At 40.6% G+C, this 21,423-nt stretch overlaps 1 protein-coding gene across 4 annotated transcripts; it reads right to left on the minus strand.

The window, feature by feature from the left end:
* Positions 1-70: 70 nt before the first annotated feature.
* Positions 71-21,309, minus strand: tulp3 (TUB like protein 3). 4 transcript variants are annotated; one of them, XM_071501951.1, is made up of 13 exons: positions 21,179-21,282; positions 16,984-17,078; positions 14,350-14,391; positions 11,889-11,940; positions 8,112-8,274; positions 7,484-7,708; positions 4,209-4,342; positions 3,906-4,097; positions 3,631-3,743; positions 3,055-3,172; positions 2,860-2,958; positions 2,543-2,714; positions 71-2,265 (listed from the first exon to the last, which is right to left on the minus strand). In XM_071501951.1, the coding sequence occupies exons 2-13, from the start codon at positions 17,037-17,039 to the stop codon at positions 2,132-2,134; spliced, it is 1,500 nt and encodes a 499-aa protein (XP_071358052.1). In that variant the 5' UTR covers positions 17,040-17,078; positions 21,179-21,282; the 3' UTR covers positions 71-2,131. The 4 variants fall into 4 exon arrangements, with proteins under 4 accessions (XP_071358052.1, XP_071358053.1, XP_071358054.1 ...); XM_071501952.1 differs by lacking the exon at positions 16,984-17,078 and having other exon boundaries at positions 21,179-21,309; XM_071501953.1 differs by lacking the exons at positions 16,984-17,078; positions 21,179-21,282 and adding an exon at positions 14,582-16,929.
* Between the last annotated feature and the right edge of the window lie 114 nt (positions 21,310-21,423).

Genomic DNA, 21,423 nt, shown 5'->3' on the forward strand with positions numbered 1-21,423 from the left:
GAAGTTCTACTTGAAATCAACAGACATGTAATCAGACAGGTATAATGTTAAAAATGCATGTGAAGCACTGTATTTTTCAAAATCTCTTTATTTTGGTTATTTAAACATTTTACACTGATGGAAATAAGCACTTTTGTTTTTCTCGTAAAGTTTTTCAGAATCAAATTGCCATCTGTCATGTTTATGAAAATAAACTGTCCACTGAATACATTCATCTCACAGTGTATTCACATGATAAACAAGTTTGATCATCCATTGTTATGTTTTCACCTGTTGAAATACCTGATTGTATGTTTTTCAAATGTCAGACTGGAATGTGTCTCAAGTCCCTTGTAGTAAATATATATTTCAAAAATATCTTTGATAAATCTTTTTTTTTCTCTCTCTTGAAAACTCAATTTCACACCTTCTTCACAATATCATGACTACAAAATGACAAAACAGGATTTCCATAAACTGCTGGCACACAGTTATTCTGAAAATATTTATAACATTAATTGCTTTAAAACCAAGTATTTAGGTTTGCATGTACAGGAGGATTGTAACTGACGTTAGGCTCAGATTTGCCCGCTGAAATAGCAATCACACCTGTCCCTGAAAAGCATCTTCAGCAGGTCTGAAGACTTTTTCTTTTAAGGATCCAGATATAACTGCGACTTTTAATTATTTACTGTCGTCTCTGTAGCAATCAAGACCTTAAATATAGTTGCTATAAAGATGTTTTCAGTTCCATTTTTACGTGTCCTTCACAGACATACAGTACACTAAATGGACAAACTATTAAGAAACATTTAATAATGACGTAAAACTTTGTAAACTGTACTATCCTGTACTGATTTCCCTTAATTTTCCCTTATATCTCAAAAGGGAGGAGATGGAGACTCAGATTGGATGTGGACTGCACAAATTAGCCTCCAACTCAATTAAATGACATTTAAATCTTGTACACTCAACTTAAATACAGTAAAGTTTTAGTAGTTTCCTTTTGAAAACAATAAAGTGACAATTTCTGTATTTGTGTATCCATGAATATATAATCTGTCTAATGAATCAATGATTAACTTCCATCCATTATTTTTAAATTCCCTACCTTGAAATGACATTTAGTGATTTATGTTGTTGAAGAACTGCAAGAATAAATCAAGGCTTGTCTTTTATGTACAGTATGTATATATTTTCTCTTAAAATGTGCAATTCTGCATGTTTTCTTTTTTTAAGGTAATCCAACTTATCTTTTAAGACAAAGAAAAATCACAGTTACAAGATAAAAATTACACTTAATCACAAAAAAACACAAAAAACCATAAGACTGGTCTGTTCTGAATAATGCACCTTCCACACAAGAATAAAAAAGAGGGAGACGACATGATAATAAAGAATAATGTCAAAATTACTTGTAAGTAAATGGCAGATTAAATCATGCAGTCACATTTGAAGTATGTATGTATGTAAACAAGATTAAAATTCTGTGGCCACACTAGCGGCAAGACTGTAAGGTTCATTACACAACAGAGAAGAAAATAATGAATGAATGAAAATAAAAAAATAACACAAATTGTTTTTCTTGGTTCCTTATTACTAAAAATGAATCTAAAGTTTGGCCAGCAGATGGCGGCAGATGAGAGGCCCTGTTGTGGCTTACGATGTGTAGAGTAAGATATCAATGGACATGAACATTCCTAATGTCTAATGCCGCTAGAGTGGCCAAAAACACTGAATGAAATGAAAATTAAAGGCAACAGAAAATACACAATTAATACACATCTCTTCAAACAGGGCCTTAAATTTAACAAGATCTTTTTGCACTAGGTGTTTTAAAAAAGCACCAGCACAGATGAGCCATGTGTTTCCCTTCTTGTTTGTGTACATGTGAACATATACACATATACTGCACACAATGGGTAGACTGATATTGAAACAGTAACTGTAAAATGGCATTAAAAAAAACAGGAATCAAGAGAGGTGTTGGATTTGCCATTAAAGCGCCAACAACTCTGACAAACGTCCTTATGTCAGTTTCTTTCCATCTGTGTGAACCGATTCCTGATTCTGTGTCGCTGTCGACCTCTCGTGAGAGGAGAATTGAGGACAGACAGGAAAGGATGCAGGTGTGAAAGTAAAAACCGGAGGCTCATTCACAGGCCAACTTGCTGTCAAAGCTCGAAAGGCCAATGGCAAAGGCTTGAAGAGCGCACATGGGATAGTTGTAGTCCAGAGTGAAGATGTCTTCAGCTACTCTGCCGAACTGCATGACGATGTAGTCGGCTGGAGCGAGGGGAAAACAGACAGAAAATCAGTCACACAGTGATCACTAATGTGTGAACAGTGCTGAAATTATGTACTGAGAGGAAAACAGAGGATAAATAGTGAATGATTAATTATGTTGACAGAAGTATCTCCAAGTCACATGCTCCTTCTCAACGGCAAAATTACTCAAGCTAACCAATTACCACCGAGGTAACAACTGCTCAGTAACAAAGATGTCAAAATAAAACGAGCTGGTGTAAAATGAATGGACACACGAAGAGAATGAGATACTTACGGTCGTTGTCATGAACAATTTGAAAGTTTTTGACCGAAGCTTGAGTGACACGGCCGTGGAAGTTGAGCACATAAGACTGGGTGTCGTCGTTCCACACAGGGGCCTTGTTGTGCAGCTCTATCAGGTTGTCCAGCGAGTGATTCTGCCACCTGTTGAGGAGGCTCTCCTGCTCCTGCCATACAAAGCACATTTATGTTGTAACGAGAATTCTGGCTGCAGGTAAACAGCTACACAGGTTTGCGTAGGTTTGTAAAGTTAAAAATATATTTATATAAAAAATTAGTCTAATAAGGACGTTACAGGACCATCACACTCACATTTTGAGGTCTGACAGGGACTCTTTCAAAGTTCATGTTCATGCCTGGGATGATTACAGTCATTTTACGTGGTCCTTTGAATCCCAGTACGTTGGTTTCCTGCCAAATGGTAAAGAGAGTGTGACAAATTCATTTATTGTAATGAATTAACAGGGGACATGCTGAACACATTGCTTGTCTTTTTCATTTGCTCACATAGCAGATAGCGGCCAGTTCCTGTCGTGTGTTGCTCTCTTCCAGCAGAGCCCCAGGGTTTTTGCAGGGATTGGTGCCGTTGTCATACACTGTGAATTTCGTGCCCATGAGGTTGGACCTGTAAGAATGCACCCACTGGTGGTAAAATGTAATTGTACTTGTACTGTTACAGTGACAATTAAAGCTCATCATCATCATCATCATCATCATCATACCATTTCTGTGCTTGGTTTCTCTCAAAAACCAACCATACTGCTAAAAGGTGTGATTTAATGCTTTGCATGCAGTTTAAGACAATCGCAGCAATTAGAAATCAGAAAGAGTTGTTGCTAACTGTGTGAATGCTACAGTTAAGTATAATTTGCTCATAGTTCTGGCTAATGCCGCTATTTGTCACAGACATGTGGGTTGTGTAATTTGTTTCATACAAAAAGCACAAGAAAAACCCCCGAAATACTTAACCCACCAAGACTTTCAGAAGGATTTCAGGATGGCATTTTAGATCTAATTTCAGCTATGCTATCAACAAGTGTGAATGTCATCCTTGGTGGATCTAAGAGGAAGTGTAAGTTTCACCTCAGTTTCCCAATGAAGCTCTCTCCCTCTCGAGACAGATCAGTGGCATCCACTGAAATAAGGTAGTTGGACGTCTTACTCTTCTTCCTCTTCCTTCCTGCCAGCAGAAACACCTGGAAAGAGAGAGGTGTCCCTTTAAATTTAAAACAATTATGATGTATTTAAGTATGGAAAATGCTTCTTACTTCCATTGACTGTTTGGTGAATGTCTCGAAAACACACTCTAAATGTATGTACAATATAAAAATTCCTACAATAACAGGGCCCACACTCACCCTCTTGCCATCTTCTCTCTCCATGTGCATGAAGTAGGTGGGGTAGAGGCCGCGGTCCATACCCTTCTTGTCCCGAGTGATCCGACATTTAACAGTGACGCCACGTGGAGCTGGACGCAGGACAAACTCCTCTAGGTTAGCCACATCGATCAGTGAGCTCTCTGCTGTGGGTGATCCTGGGGTTCCAACCTCCTGGGTAGAGGGATACATGATCATGTGTGAAGATAACAGCTTTTTACATCTTTATTTTAACAGGATTGTGGAGTCTGTGTCAGAGGCTTGTTGGTGGGTGAATTTACTCACCGAAACATCCTTGCCACTGGCAGCAGACGCAGGCCTGGTGGTGTCTGTGTGTGGGGACAGAGAACGTGTCCGTTCTTCCTCCACATCGTCCTCATGTTCGCTGGATTCGTCGAAGTTCATACTGCCAGACAGACCTGATGAGGGGGAAAAGCAAAAGTTTTATTGATACATGTAACGTTGTTACCATTTTCACGCTGGGAAGCTTATTCACTAGAGACAGAGAAGGAAAATTAGTCCAAGAGGCTCTGTGTATTTCCCCAACTACAAAAGAATCTCTAAGACTTCGTTTCATTCCTTCCCAGGGGTTTCGCTACAAAATTGTCCCTGAGGTGTATTTTAAAGTTTTTGGTTCATCTGTGGTCTTTGATGTGTGATGACAAATTTCTAAAAAACTGATGCAATACTTGAGCAATAGTTGGAGCAAAAATTAGTACAATATTATAGCTACGATCACTCCTTTTTATATTTCTCTGCAGAAGCTTATTTCGTTCACATATGGGAGACTGATTCCAGCTCTTTAGCAGCTAAAGAAGAAATTGGAATAATGAAGAGTTGTGAATCTTTATCAAACAGAACAATGTGATAATTCAGCTACGCTCTGCTCACCCTGCCAAAAGGTCATTTATCCAGTGGCCTCAACTGAATCTACGTCCCTCCATGCCTTGCATATATATGTAGTTGCGCAGAGGCAGCTCTGTGCAGTCATACAGTTGTGCAGATGTAAAATGGGCCAAGCTGGCTGCAGCCAGTGAAGACTGCTCGAGACATCTGTCTCTTTGCTGATAATTGGATTTTTCAGCCAAGATGCAACTCTTGGCTGCAGCTATGGTCCATCTGAATGTGCTGTCAGAAGATGACAGCGCTCTGCTGGCATGGAAACATCTCAGTAAGCAGGGGGAACTGTGTCATCCAAAACTTTGTAGTAACATTTTTACTGTTAGAACATTTTTAACTCTGATTAAAATGTAACTTTGCTTGACCAGAAATAATGTTAAATATATATAATCATGTGGCTGATGTTACAAAAGTCTGCCTCATTACTGTAACCCAGTACTTGGATTTGAGTTGACCAAAAACTTGCCTCTTCACACACACAGAGTATCTTCTACTTAGCAGCTCCCTGACTCCAGGCATCTCTGCCACTTCCTTCTGGTGCCAATCACCTGGATAACGAGCCCATAGGTCTGTGCCACAGGTTATTATGACCCATAGTTATGTTGCTAGGCGACATCTAGTGGCGTCGTTTATAATGCACCTTCCACTCAGACGTAGTTTATAGAGCGACAAAGTCCACGTCAGGAGGAGGTTGGGGTGGATGGACAGGTCAACAAAACACAGGAATATGACACAGGAGAGCAGTGTTCAGTTCTCATGTTGTTTCTGTCAGTCTTATTATTGTAACCATGACAACAAAGATTGTCTTAAGTTAAGGAAGTACTTATTTTAATCCAAATCACAATCTTTTCCTAAACCTAACCAAGCCATGACCATTATTATAGTAATCATGGTGAATAAGGTAGGTACAGCACTGTGGGTACAGTCCCTGTGTTCTTTATCGTAACCATGACAACCAAGGTCCGGTACACCTCCCGCTATAGGAGCACTATTTCAGGAGGCACTCTTTTGGGTCATTTGAGCGGGTTGAAAAAATGACCTGTACGGTTGTTGAGGTTGGAGGACGGGTTGGGACTAACATAACTTTCCCAGATTAGAATGAAGGGGAGGGAAGGGAGGGATTGGCCTATGCCATATTGAACAAGGTGAATAATGCAACAGACATCACAGCCAAACACAATATTTATACTGGGGTATTTGCAGGAGATGAACCCTGGATATGCAGCTGTCCCTGAGAGAAAGCACGAGCCATCATGAAATACAGATTGCAAATGTTAGCTTCCCTCTAACACTGACTCCAGGGCTCCAATTAAAACACCAAACAAAGTTGTGTGAGCCAGTGGCTGATGAAATCAACCATCTGGAAATGTCAGAGAGGACTCACAGTGGACTAACCAACAACCTACTAGATAAAAACCTAAAAAAGAAAAATATCCACATGATAACTACCACACTGCACATTAAGTATATTAAAACTTACATCCAAAAATACAGATTTGGACAGGATGAGCTGATCAAATATGAATGTACCTCAAATTTTATATTTCTTCCATTACCTCGAGGAAGGGGTGATACGCAAGGACAAGAACCCAAAAATACCTGCTGGAACTCCTGAGGACATATTCCTCTGCTAAACTGGACTGACATTAACAATGAGGCCTTGCATTATTGAGAGGGACAGTGACATTTTCTACTGCAGCATCACATCACACTAAAGCCCAGGGAAAGATATGATAACTGGAGCAGCTTTTGATTGAATCTGAACTAAAATATCTAACAGTGTACAAATTTCACATCCTCAGCCTTTGGATACAACTCCAAAAGGCAAAGTGGTTCAACAATGTGACACCAGTAGAACTGCTTCAAACTTTTTAATTGCTTAAATGAAAGTTAACATATTTTTAGGATTGAGAAACTTGTTTTTGATCTACTGTGGAAAGTGGATTGGATAAGTACACAACCCGCTCTGCGCTAGATTTTAGTACACCTTCCAAAACTTTATAAATCCCTGCCAGCTGGCTGGAGAGTGTGGGTGGCTGTAGCTATAATGATGCCATAGACGAGCACTGCAGTGTGAACAATGTTCTGGCCTATTATTAAATGACCCATTTCTCACTGCGTCGCCATCAATCACCTCACCGTCTGCATCCCTGTCCCATTACTGCAGAAGGACAGCGCCTCAAAGTCTGAGGATGTGAAAAAGTCTGACTTTGTTTAGGTGGTTTTAAGAACTGTGATTACATAAAACAAACACACTGATCATGATGACAGTTCATGCAAGTGTGCAGGCAAGCCCGTTCCTCCGACAGGAATTCCCAGGTTCCATTTAACTGTCTCACTTGTACATGAAAGAACTGTAAGAACAGGGCAAATATCTGTCTGAGTGTGGCCTGAAACTTGCACCAAAATCCAAGAGTTTGTTTAAAGATTTTTTTCTACTGTTTTGTTGATGTTAGTCTACAATCAACTTCATTGTACCAGCAAAGACTCACCTTTGAAACCTGGGGCTCTGCTCTGCACGTAATGTCTATCAAACTAGGTTTGGGAAGTGAATGATTGATGCATTTTTACAAGATACAGTAAGTATAGCCTCTGATGTCCATCTCTTATAACCTAAACCTTTGTTTAAAGGCCAGGTGCTAACCTCTGCCAGGACTCACCTTGTTTCTGCAGTAATTCATGGATGTCTGTCTTGGGCTCTAGCAGCGTCTCAGTGTCTCCGTCTCTCTCAGGCTCCTCAGCAGCAGGGGACTGGGGCTGGGACTGAAGCTGGAACGGAGACTGGGATTGGGACTGGGACTGGGACTGGCTCACTGACAGGATTTGGATTTTCATTCCCACATCAGGGGCTTCTGAGCCCATGAAGGCTGCTGGGCCGTCAATGCCTACAGTTAGTGAGAACAGCTGTAAGTCAGTCACATTTAACTTTGATCTTAATCTTCTCGTGTTGTGCTAATTACACAGAACTGTTTGTCTCTGCTGGATGTGAATCATTACAGTGACTGAAAAGCTACACTATTTTAATTAGCTAAAGACTTGCCTGGGGTGTCGAGTGAGAGCCTCACTCCTGTGTATGTAACCCTTTCTCATAATACTATCTGCAGCACAAATGGAGGCATGCTGTGATTTTTCTGCGATAATTTTCTTTAACTATCATATAAAGTTATCTGCACCTTGAAATTCAATTGTAGTCTTTGTTTAAAGTCTCTCAGTGTAATTGTGCTGTGGTCAGTTCTCATGTCTGAATGAATCAGATAAGTCTCTCCCTGTGTGAGATCCTTCCCTCACCGTCCATGATGACATCGTTGATGATGCTGAGTTGAGACTCCACCAGTGGGGCCTGCTCTTCCCCACGCCGTGTCCTGCCACGCCGGGGCCAGGCCTCTGTGTTGGGTTGGACCATCAGAGGTTCTTGACGCTTCCTCCGCTGCTTCTGTTCCAGCAGCGCCCTCTGTGGATCGAACATGGGAACAGAAATGGCGTGAAAATTTATTCCACATTCTACGGCCATGTGACTGGAAAAATCACCCCATACATATATAACAGTCTTCTATTAAATATTACAAGAGGTTAAGAGCACTTAGCCAAGCTTTTGGAAAACACCTACTCTATGAGCTGAGGATAATTGCATTAGTATGCATGATAAGCTACAACCTGTGCCTGTCAGTCACCCTGTGTTACAAATGGCCAGGAGGATAATATTAAAGATGAGATCCTAGTGAAAGACACAGGTGACAGCTGCATGGCACAATTATTTTTTCAGGCTTTTGCCTTTATTAGACTCACAATGAGAGATACACTCTCTAACTCCCTAACGCCTGCACAGTATTATTCTCAGAGTATAGCTGAGGCTGGTGGGACTTTGATTAGAGGTATCTTGCTATAAACTGAAGTATTGGACATGTGAACAAAGTAGACAAAGTCATTCATCCTCTGAAGACCATGAATGTAAAAACTGCATGGAAACCGTCCAGTACTTTTTAAGATTTTACTTTGGAGCAATCAAGAGCCAAACCATCAACACAGCTTATTACAAGTCTAAGATGGACAAGTCATTTAGTCACGCAACAGTACAATACACCTGGACCTACTACATCCTTTCTAGACCTGTACTGAAGCGGAATAAATCTTACATAGCTACATGATGGAATAAGTCACTCAGCATATGAATATTTTACACAATAGAAATAACAACCTTGAAAAAGCCTATCAGGATATAGGAGACTGTAAGTAGATTTATTTCAATCGTGAGTACAGTGATCAACGCTCACATGGCACAGACAATGCAGACGAACAGTACATATGATGTTTTGTGAATACTCATACATCAGGATTAACAAAGTGAAATAAAGAGAACATTGAAGAGAACTAAAATTCCACACTTAGGATTTGGTCTCTCAGGATCTTCAAAATCAATTAACTGCTATTTGTTCATGATGACTGAACAGAATCGATATGTTCTTTTAGGTGTTGTGATATTGTGTATAATGACTTTGTTGAAAATTCACTGTAGTCATGTTGTATCTGCTCCTCCTGAGCTCCAGCCTCTGTGGTCAGAGCAGCCGATGGATTACGCAAGCTCATTAATTAGCGCTTCAAATGCACAACAACAAGTCCTGTTTAGCGATGCTGCTTAGTGAGCTGGAAGATACCAGGAGGCCTTGTCTCATATTTGTCAGGCTAAAAAGGCTTTCATAACTCACCAGAGCTCAAAAAATGACTCTAAAAAAATCTGCCTCACTGTTTTCTCCCCTCTGTACAAGCACAGCAACATCTGCTCCCTCTGTTACCACTTATGAGTGAAAATTGTATTAATGTGATTACAATAAAAACAAGGAAATAAGAAATATTTTAAGTAATAGAAAGAATATTGCTGATTACATTAGCTCTTGAACATTTAAGTGATGACGTGATAAGTCCTGGAGCTTCATAAACCAGACCTAGACGTGTTATCATTTCAAAAGACCCTGCTTTAAGAGGGCCAGGATTTGCATGCTCGCTTTACGGCTATAAATAAAGGCGACAAATGAATAAAACATAAAGCAGGATTATCATAATCATCATCATTACTGTTGGTGTAATAAATGGATGTGGAATTACTGCCAAATTTCAAAAAGCATATAAATAGTGATGGGGGAAAAAACACACAGAAGACTCCTGATGATAGTTTTTTGAATGAAAAGGAGATGACCTGCACCGTACACCCGCACACTGGATTAATTCTTCATTCAATACAAAGTTTGACCCGTGTGTTTTCCTTCCCTTTCAGTGCTATTTTAAGCCAATCTATTGTAATATTCCCTTCTTTTGTAAAGACTCTGTACTTGGCATTTTCAGACCAGGATGTGACTTCAATCAGGCTTTTTCAGTCCTTCCTTTGTCTGCCAAAACAGGGGAAGTGGATGAGACTTAAATATACTGTATAATCATGTGCGTCCCGATAACAATTTTAAAACCAGCATGAAAAGAAAAAATGAGGCCATATGCAACATACATGGAGAATGTTCAGTTAAAGTTGAGCTCTGTCTGCTGGATATTACTGGATATTACTCAATTTAAGTCTGGATTTTTCTTTCCTGTCTCAGAAAGACAAGCTGAAAAACAGTCGACAAACAGCCACAAATCTTTATCTCATACAAACTGTTATCCTGAGACAAATATTAGAAGTTACAAACCCGTTCCATTGACATCCTGAGCAACCGTGGGACAACGCTGAAAAGTTTCTCTACAGGAATAACGTTACAGGTCCCATTTGTCTTGAGATCAGATGAAGATACGTTCTCCAAACAGCAGCAGTCCTGCTGGGCATGACTCTGTCTCCCTGCCCCTCATCCCTCCTCAGGAGCTGAGCTTGACGATCAATAAACCAACAGCCTCTTCTGCACTATGTGGACCTCTGGCAGAAAAGGGTCTGTCTCTCCAGCCAAACACTGAGCGCCAGAGTGTGTGTGTGTGTTTGTGTGTTTCTGTACGCGCGGTCACCGTTGCTAACTGAATCAGTAGTCATTAGCACTCCAGCAGGAGAGAGAGAAAGAGAGAGACAGAGAGAGAGGGAGAGGGAGGCTGTGAGGTGCGCTCCACGTGAGAGACGCTCATGGAATGACTATCTGAAAGGTTTTCATCTGACTATTTGACATAAGGTGGGAAAACGCTAGTGAGTGAAAACAGTAAAAAGGAAGATATAACTTTTAATGTTTAACACTTCTTTCATTTTTCATATTTTCCATAACCAGCATCAGATCCTCCTCTGGGCATAAGAACTCATGAGTTATGTAAGAACAGAAGACTCTCAAGTGAGGCTGTTTGGACTCAGCTGAAAGTGTGCAGCACAACTGAGCCACAGTGGGACCATGAGACACACACACACACACACACACACACACTCACAAAGCCAGGCGCCCTGCACTAAATCCTCTCTCTCTTTGAACTCACCAATCTCGCGCTCATGTTTCTTTCTGCCTAATGTGTGAGATAGTGGGGCGCTGCTTCCAGCTTAAATCAAAAGCTCTACGCCGCGACTCTACAGCAAGGTTGGGGATAAAGCGTCTCACAGAGACTCAGGAGGAAAAGGATGAAAGGAGTACTAATATGTAACAGAGGAAGGGCTGTGTCAGGTAATCGGCAACAAGAGGAAACAACTCCGCTTCAGGAGTAAGGAAGCATTAAAATTCCAAGTGACTGGGCAGGTGAAAAACAGGAGATTTCCCTAACCAACAACAGTAATCGCTAAATTGCAGGCGTGATGTTGAAGCAGCTCTTGCCAACTGTAGGCACCCCTTGGTGAAAACAGAGCAGAGCACGAGGCCATCTCAGCCCTTTCATGTACGAGTCTTATGCAGAATCTTAGCAGGTGCAGCAGAGGGTAGCCCTCAACCTAAAGCCTCATCTATGTGTGAGTTAGGCAGCTTTAAGCAGACTAATGCTGCAACATAACAGCTATGAGCTACAGCAGATGTTCTTTGAAAGTGCAATGACAAGAAAGTAGAGACATCAAAGTCTTTAGAAGAAACAAACAAAAACAGTGTGAGCTGTAAAAAGAGAGCTGTGTGAACTTTAGTGTCTTACCTGCTTTTCCAGCTTCTGCTGCATTAGACTGGCGCTGTCATCTTCAATGCCACTGCAGAGAAAGGGAGGAACGTTATAGAGAGAGATTAATCTCTAACAGCATCTACACTAAATAAAATTTTCCCTCTCAAACAAGTAGAGGGCGCCACTGCTGTTGCATAATACTAGGCTATAAAGACTTTTTATCCTTTGTGCTTTTCTATGAAAAAAGAGTTAAAATGTTTAGTCACAGTAGTGACAACAAAAGAGTAATTCAGAAATGTAAAAGACCTAGAAATATTTGCCATACAGTATAATGAATACCGACAAATAATGACCCTTTATGAACAGGGACTTAAAGCCAAATAATAACTGGCTAAACAGTGACCTTCTGAGAGTGTTCGTGAACAGTCATGAGCTTGGCATGAGTCACTCTGTGAGGATGACAGAAAGAAAAAAAAGAAAGTAAGTTTGTGCAAGAAAGAGGGGAAGAAAAAGAAGGACAATGCTCCAGCTGAGAGAATGCCTTGCACTTCAGGTCCTCTGGGCATTTACCCTGGACACCTATCTGAAGGGACCGGGCTTGTGTTGCCTAGCTACAGTGAGGAGAGAGAAGGGCAACAGCAGGAGTCTGTGCTGTCAGTGTCTGAGTCAGAGACCTGCTGTATCTCTACTCCTGTCCCCTCTGTCAAACTCACACACACACAAGTCAGTCACATTGGCTGATATAATGTGCAGGTCACTGACTCCATTTCTCATATCTTTAATCTTTCCCTGTCGAGTAAATCTTTCAATATTACATGTTCTGCTGGGCTGAAACCAGTTTTTTATAGAGAGGGATTAAGGGTATAGGATGAGAAGTCTTCAAATCATCCTGCCTATCTCCCCATCAGGTATAAGCTCATCAGATATCTGACTCGGTCATCTTAACTCCCTATTTCCATCTCCCTCAGTGACTCTCACATCCTCCCCACAGCTTCTAGTGTGTAGTTGATGACACACGCTACTTAAGGACCTCAAGTCTGATGCTGGCTGACATCACAGCTCATCTCTCAAGGACAGTCACTGAATGCCAAAAGGTGACAGGCGCCGGAAACTCATTTGTACCAAGAAAGACACAAGTGCTTTAATAAGCCAGTTCCACTCTTGTTGAGCCCACAGACTGACAATTAACATAATCATCTGTATGGGTTTGAATCATGACCTATACATTGTACGTCAGAGTTAGTCATCTCCTACCAGTGTCTGTTGACACTGGCAAACAGATGGGTGTTCTGGGAGGCCATCGTGGCACCTGAGAACAGGTGCTGGTGACAGGGAGAAGGGCTAGAGAGCAGAGGATGATGGTAGTTTTTAATCACAGGATTGTCATTTAGGACAGCGAGGAAAGAGATGAGTGAGACGTTTAGTGAGCTAACTTCTGCCAGAGTGGCTTTCATCCAAAGCCCTGAAACATTTACAAACTTGTTTGTCTCAAACTAATGTGATTATCCAATAATCAGACCAAGGCATGAACAACTCTGATTAAAATGTTGACTGAAATTTCCCACTGGGCTGTCCCATTAATATTGCTGTTTCCATAGTACAAAGCACGGTCTGATTAATGACTGAAGACACACCCTCTACATCAGGATACAAAATGAGATTTTCCCTGATGTTTTCAGCCTCAGACACAATCTTTCTGTTGTAATGGCGCTGCGGTATATCCCTGAGGTAATCCTCGTCTGAATATTTTATGAGAGCTTTGACACAGAGAATGTTTTCCCAGATAAAGATGTGCCACTTGGTAGCAGCAGATGAAGCACATTAAGTCTGTTTGTAGCCTAGAGAGCAATCACAACTGATGAAAGAGTCTTAGCGGTGAAACACTGGATTTCCATGTGTCTAAAAATGTTGTAGAAATAAAAAAAAAGGACAAAATATTAAAAGACTAATTAATGTTGATAAAAGACTAATTCATGATGTACGTGGATAATCTAAAATGCAACTAAGCTGGAAGTCCTCCACATGTTTTACAGTGGTTCTTCTTACTCCAACAATCAGCATTATCACATAATCAGATGTTTTTATTATATTCATGATACCTCAGTCATATTACTGCATTTAGGATCATAAAGGTGCATGCAAAGGAATAGTTGATCAATCAGTCTATGATCGGAACATTTGATTAATTGATCGATTACTACTTTTCAAGCTAAAATTTTCAAGTTCCAGTTACTCCATTGTGAAGATTTGCTGCCTTTCCCTTGTTTACATCATTATAAACTGAATATCTCTGCATTTTGTGCATAACAAGACATTTGCTTGGAGTAGTTGGACCCTGGGAAAATGCAACACGCAATTTCCCTTAATTAAAACGGCAGGGGTTCAATCCACCCTTCAGTCTGTCCATGACCTTCAGGTAATTCAACTAACAGATGTGAAAGAAGAGGGTTCGTGTGTGAGTGTATTTGTGTGTTTTGGGGGGTGTATTGCTTGTTACCTTGCTGTTGAGTTAGAGGAGAAGCTGGCAGAGCTGGAGGGTCTTCAGGGAAAGAGACAATTTGCCACCAAGGAAGCCAGAGGCACGGGACATGTGAAAATAAGAGAGTGAAACAAATTAACAAGATTACAAATCTATGGGTTATGAATAATAACCCATGTTCCTATATTGATTTATTGTACGTTTTGTTGCTTCAATTCAACAAGAGAGCTGTTGCCATCTGTGTGCTCACAGCAGTTTTACTTGAGTGGACCGTGATGATCATGTGAAGTCAAACAAGCTGGTAATGAGGTCAGAGCAGATGCAATGTACAAAAAAAAAAAAAAAAGACAAGATCCTTGAGAGTATTATCATCAATCTTCAATCTGCTGGGAGTCAAAGGAATAACACACACACATCCTTGTACACTTATCTTTGTGGGGTCCCTAGTCCCTTAACCTAACGTTAACCATCACAACTGAATGTCGAACACTAACCCTAGAAACCAAGTCTTAACCCTCTTAAACATGTGGGGTCCAGCATTTTGGTCCCCAAAAATCTCTTGGAGCTCACAAGTATAGTAAAACAAGCCCACACACACACACACACACGCAGGCTGTTTCATCACAGCTGTGAGTGATCAATGTTTCATCAGTCCTTCACAGCTTGGGTGACAAGAGAGGGGACACGCCACTGTTGTCTCTTCCTTGTGTGTCAGACCAAGGTAACCATGGAGATTTAGGCTCCGTCAACAGCGCACCTCCACCAGCATTGATTAAAAACCTGCAGCCAGCTCCATACAGCTTCACTGTAATTGGACGCCTTAGCACTGTGCTGTAAGGATTTACTAAGAGACAGGGGGAGGGCTGTACCAAGGCATGTAATTGTGTCTGAGCTGCACATCAACATCTAAATATTTATTAAGACCTAATATGATTTTAATGCTATTGATGCTATAAATGATGAATGGTAATAAGTGTCTATAACACCACCACTGAGGACAAGTTGACCATCTGACTTAGATGATAATATAAAATTGTATGGCTTTAATGAGAGGGATCCTATTATTGGTACACAATCCATTTTGTCTGTTGTTCATTATAATAAAAAGCCTTCGACTTTGCCACTTCAAAAAGAAATTTGAAAGTTGAATGAGCGCAACTTATTTTCTGCCACAGGCATTTACAACTTAGAGAGGATACAGAATAAAATGAGGGCTGATGAGATGAAATGCTTAATTCCCTGTGGCTCAGAGCATCGTTACCAGAAAGAGAGAAATTATACCAAAATACATGTGTGGAAAAGGGAATGAGTACAGTATCTGCCACTGAGGCCAGGCAGGGTCTGGTGGGATTTAGATTTTACCTCAATGGTTCACGTGCGTAAAACTGAGAATCCCCATTCTAACCTAAGTGGAAATGCACACTGAGAAAGGTTAAATGTTGGTTTGCAGCTGAAGTGTTGTTTAACTGGGCGGTGAATGGTGTCTTCTTCTGGGCAGCTACAGCGCAGGTTCACAGATATAGTCAGGGAGCACAGGTTACGTCTCTGTGCAAGCACAATGGTACCAAACCTGGCAACTTCACTATGGCAACAAGATTCTGTAAAGCCATAGTCAGTGCACTCAACTGCTGTTTGCCAAAAAAATTACAGTGTGTAACTATTTTTGTAAATATTTTTTGCGTAAATCTTCACATTTCTGTTTAATATTATATATAAAACATATTTATTATTCAAACAAGACTTAACATTAGTGAACTTTACATATTCTTGTTTTAACTTTGGACAGAGCCAAGCTACCGTTCTTCCCGTTTCCAGTCTTTATTCTATGCTAACACCAAGACTAATGTTGATCTTTTTATCTCGTGCATTTCTCTAAATGTTGAACTGCTCCTTCAACACTTCTGGCTTGTACTGTGAAGCAGCTTCTCACCATCACTTTGTCCTCCTAAAGACATTCAAAGACAGTGGTTGCCCTAAGTGTTTCCAAAGGCGATGAACTTTTCCCGAACTGGATCACTAATAAAGGCAAGAGTAAAAATAGCACATAAGTGATACTGTCATTAGAACAGAATCTCGACATGACTGAGCTTCCACACAGAAAATGCTAAGAAGACACATTTAGCAGTGAAAGTCATTTCAGCTGGTTTAGTAATCAGTTGGACGGATGTTCTAAGCAGATAGTTTCATGTGTGTATAGGGCTATGAATGTTCCAATCAAGCAGCCAACAGCATATAAAAAAAGGTTGGACAGACACGCACACAAATCACCAACTCTGGTTACAGCACACACAGTCACAGCCTGATGCTCTGAATAAGTAAAGACATGGTGGCAGAAACATGAGCAAGAGGCACATCTTTGACTGCAGGTCAGCCATTCAGCTGGCTGCAGGGATGGAGCAGTAACTGGAAGAAACTTTATAGTAGTTCTAAACTCCATCCTGGCAGAGGCTGCCCTGCAATTCTCAGTCCTGAAAACCCAATACAGCTTGCAGAACTAAATCCAACATGTGTGTCTGTGTATGTATGCATCGATGAATTAGTTAGTTGTCCTGCTCAAAATACACAAACTGTAAGTTTTTAAGGATAAACAGAACAGCTATTCTCAAGCAACTTCTAGTACAAATATAATAATGTAGGTATGTGTGCAGCTACCTGTATGACCAGCGACTGTAGACAGGCTGAGCTCCCCCATTCTTTACAGTGTCCATGGATGCAGCTGCAGGAATGCTAGTCCAGGGCTCTCCTATCTACAGTATCACAAAAATATTCATTTACACTGGAGCTCAGAGTTACTGTGCAGTTCTAGCCAGCAGTAAGCTGTGCAGGCTCCAAGGTCTCTGCTATTATGTCACTGAGAAAGAGTAGCTATGTCCCACCCAGGGGAGTGATATCTACCAGGGCTGAGGCAAACTGAGGTCGGGAGGCTTGGAGCCGTTACCATGACTTCACACTTCAGGCAACGCACAAGGATTCAGCTAGGGATAGGTATGACAGTGACAGGTCTAAATGCTGGTGTATTGCCTTATGAACCTTAACAAAGCAAAGTCTGAATCTTCTATGAATTTCTGCAAAATTCCTTCAACAGGCCATGAAGGAAGATGTAAGCAGCTGGAGCCTGTTTAGGTTTTGATAAAAAAGCCACTCTTTCCCAGTAGCTGGAAATATTTCTAAGAATATCGGTCAGACTAGTTGCTATCACCTAGGTTCCTTTATTTTACTACCCAACTACTTTCCAGCAACTTTCAGAGAGACTCAGCAATTAGTCACCACTCACTTCATCTGACTCATAAGATAGGCACCACATATGTCAAACCACAGATGCACATTCTGTCTAGCATCTGAGTTATGTATGCAATAGTGGCAATTTATTAAGCTTTAAATAGCCTAAATCTCTTCTAAAAGAAAAACAGATTACTCTATATTCAAGTGTCAGCATATGACTAAGATATTCCAGTCTGTTCCCCATGATAATAGTTCTTTTTTATAAAAGTAATTCAATAAACAGAAACCTATAGATTTCCCTGTCTAAAAACAGACACGGTGTGGAGAACTTAATCTAGTTGCTAGGAGACCAGAGGCTCCCAATCGTTTTTCTGTGCCTATTTGCAAGAGCAACAGAACGAAAGCACAGAGAAAATGAGGGGTATGTTTGTGTATGTTTGCCCTGAGAGACAGCGGTAAAATGGCATACAAGTCAATGGATGATAAGCAGGGGAATCATTCACCAGAGGGAGTAATTATTGAGCTCAAAACAAATGATGGAAATAAGTTACAAGAGTTGATAATAATACTATTTCCCTTGGGGACTCCAATGGAAACGCTCCACGTGACTCTCCTATAATGATGCTTTATTTTGCTTAGGCAGCTTTAAAGAAATGTGACCTGCTATCCATTAAATGTCTTCTTAGAGCAAAAGCATCTGCCAAACACAAAATGTGAGAGTAACCATCATGCTGAAAACACTGGTTTGTCATGAACATTCAGCAGAAGCTATACCTTTAATAAAATGTATGTAATCCTGTACTGTGGAAAGAGGAAAGTGACAAATACCAGAACTGTTTTTTCAGTCTCTAAGCACATGAGAAACAGTGTATCACTCAGGCCAGCTGGGCCGTGTGTTTGGAATCTGCTGGACAACCACAGTAAATCACAATTCAACCACAAGCCATGCTTATAGCTGCAGAGGTCAACCACTATCCTCGTGGTGAATGGTTTTTAATCGATGGATTTATAACGATGGTGTCACACTGTTCAGATAAGATGACAGGCTTATTTCAATATCATACCAATTTGGTGGATGGAAACATTATGCATTTGGTAGATTCGGCCAAACACTGTTTGGTCAACTACATGTTCCAACTCACAATCCCTGTAAACCACTGATAAATATTCAGCTAAAAAGCAGCTGAGTTCCTTGCAAACTCTGGTGGCAATGGGGAGGGTTATTAGTTATCTTTCTGACCTTGTTCAATAATGTACACAGCAAAGTCTGTACCCTCTACAGGATCATAACAATTCTGGACAGTAATAATGGTTGTTTTTGTGATTATGATGCTAATAGTAATATACTGCATAGCTGCTGTTCCCAGAATCATAGCAAAGAAAACACCATGGTTAACAGCAAAGAGCCTTAGACCTGGCTTCAAGTTTTCAGCAATCTTAACCTAGAAAACTGTTAGTTATCATTAACTTTCAGCAAATAATTTCAACTGAGACAGGAGTTATTTACATGCCCCTTAAGTAGAGATTTTGGTTATGTGTGTCAGTCTGCCCAGTAACCCTAGCAATGTTAGCACTGTGCCACAAAGGACACATCAACCTCCCACTTTCAATACCGTTCACACATTTTTTGCAACATTACACTTGTGATGCTGTCATGAAAACTGTCACTCCTCAGATGTGTCATCTCTGCACGCAGAGTCTGGGATTTGCAACGGCTTCACTCTGCCAAGTGAACCAAAAGAAAAAAAAAATCTGCAGTGACACACTGCTACAAAGAATAATAATATGAATACATTTGTGAGCGATGAATGAAAACGCAATTAGAAGTAGAGAGAAGCCTCCTATTCAGCTGTCTTTCAAGGTTGATCACTACAAACGCTGAGTCAGACATCTGTGAACTTTAACATAAACTGTGTGCATCACAGCTGGTGTGCTGATCAGGAGTGAGTCCATTGCTGCGTCTCACATTACTAAACTGACACAGTTACAAGGCCAAGAGTTTTTCCTTGTGTAAAATCGCAGTGTTTGTTAGACATCTGGAGATAACATAAACAGGGTGAAGTTAGGCAAAGTCATTTCCTATCCCACTAACTAACAATGACGGGCACCACTTTTATTATGGATTTATGTAGTACAAAGGGAATTTAACAAGTACATTCGGGGATAAAGCAAGCAACATGCTTAGCTGTAGTGCGATAATAACATCACTGTCACTCTAATAAAGATTTCCTAGCATTATGAGTCTGTGTGTTGAATGATAGCCTTTGTCTACAAACTGATAAAATCAAACAATCACACTGCGACTGTAACAGGAAAGGGTGGGAGATACTTTGATTTTTATCTATCTGCAAAAATTTAAGCAGACCTCTGCTCCAGCACAGTAGCTTCCATTATCCACACATATACAAACACACCTGCTTGCTTGATCGACAGAGTGGACGTGGAAGAAAGCTGTAGGAAGCACTATGATGAACTATGCTGAGGCAAATCCCCTGTGTTGAGGTCAGCTATCAAGCTTTTTCCATGTTTACATTTGACTCCTCCTGTTAGTTTCAAATGAAGAATACATGTCTGAAAAAAATACATGTTTTACATTTACTGGCTGATTAATTTACTCACTTAGTTATTAATTCATTGGGTCTACAGCTTTATAGCTCATCAGGGTGGTGAGGACGGACACCATTTTACAGGAATGCTTTGACAGAGTAAAGACAAGGGGCTGAAGAAAGGCATGCTCAAACATGACATGTTTTTTTTTTCTCTCTCTCACGCTCTCACTCACTGTATTAAAAGCCAAGGCTAGTCACAGCTTTGAAGAGGCTGAGTGCCTGACTGCCGAGTATTTGAGACATTGTAATTAAACAGAGGCTGCTGGATTTGTGGCTAATCATCCTACATTTAAATTCAACATATTTACGACAAAGGAGTGCAGATATTTTACCTCAGTTGTATCGAGGGAAATAGCCTACCTCGGGACATTGTTTGTGCTGCATTCATGTGTAACAAAATGACTTTCTCGGGGGTTAAATAAATAAATAATGCCTGTCTTCTAGGTATTGTAGGTAATGTGATTAAAACATACATGGATCGTTTTTACTGATTTAGATACGATGATGTTGAAGTTCGTGTCCAAATCATTGCTCCACTCGAAAAGGATTGGGGGTACATACAATTATCAGAGAGCAAAGCTTAACACTGTTTGAGAACGTTAGCCATTTGTGGTTAAAGATTGATGGTTTTTTCTTTTCTTTTCTATTGTGTTCAGTAATTTCCGATGCGTTTTCTTTGCTGCAATATCACGGCTACTTGCTTGCTCACAAAGCTTCGCATTCAGTGAGCAACACTGGTCGTCAAAAGGAGAAAACCAGACACGGCTACTGTCATTTGTTTATATCTGCCAGCTGTGGAATGTTATAGCTAGCTTATTACCGTTAGAAGCTAACGTTAGCTGCCCCAGCCCAGCCTCTGCTGTGTGTAATGGTGCCTTTATAAAAAAGTTGTGGGCGACAGTTAAGTTTTTCGGGTAAAACACAACGGTAGCCAAAACGGTTAGCTTCGCATTACACAGTTGGTCAAACCGGACAAATACGAACACAACATAAAAGCAAAGTATCTTTAATTTTACCTTATGCTGTAGTAACTCATGTTTGTCCACGGTTGCTAAGGAAGATCCTCGTGTGGCAGTACACTTTTTGTAGACGCGGTTGAGGAGAACTGTTACTCGGTCCTTAGTTACCGAGCACACTAAGAACCGGCGCTGCTATTGGTCCGCCTTTTAATTAGCTGGAAGCTGATTGGAGGATATTCCAAAATAGGGTGGAGAGTATACTTCGTTGAGGAGCGCTCTTGATTTGTTTCCCTTTACCTCAA

Source organism: Trachinotus anak, unplaced genomic scaffold (assembly GCF_046630095.1).
Source record: "Trachinotus anak isolate AG129_WGS33_773 ecotype Australia unplaced genomic scaffold, CSIRO_AGI_Tana_v1 ptg000018l, whole genome shotgun sequence".
Taxonomy (NCBI): domain Eukaryota; kingdom Metazoa; phylum Chordata; class Actinopteri; order Carangiformes; family Carangidae; genus Trachinotus; species Trachinotus anak.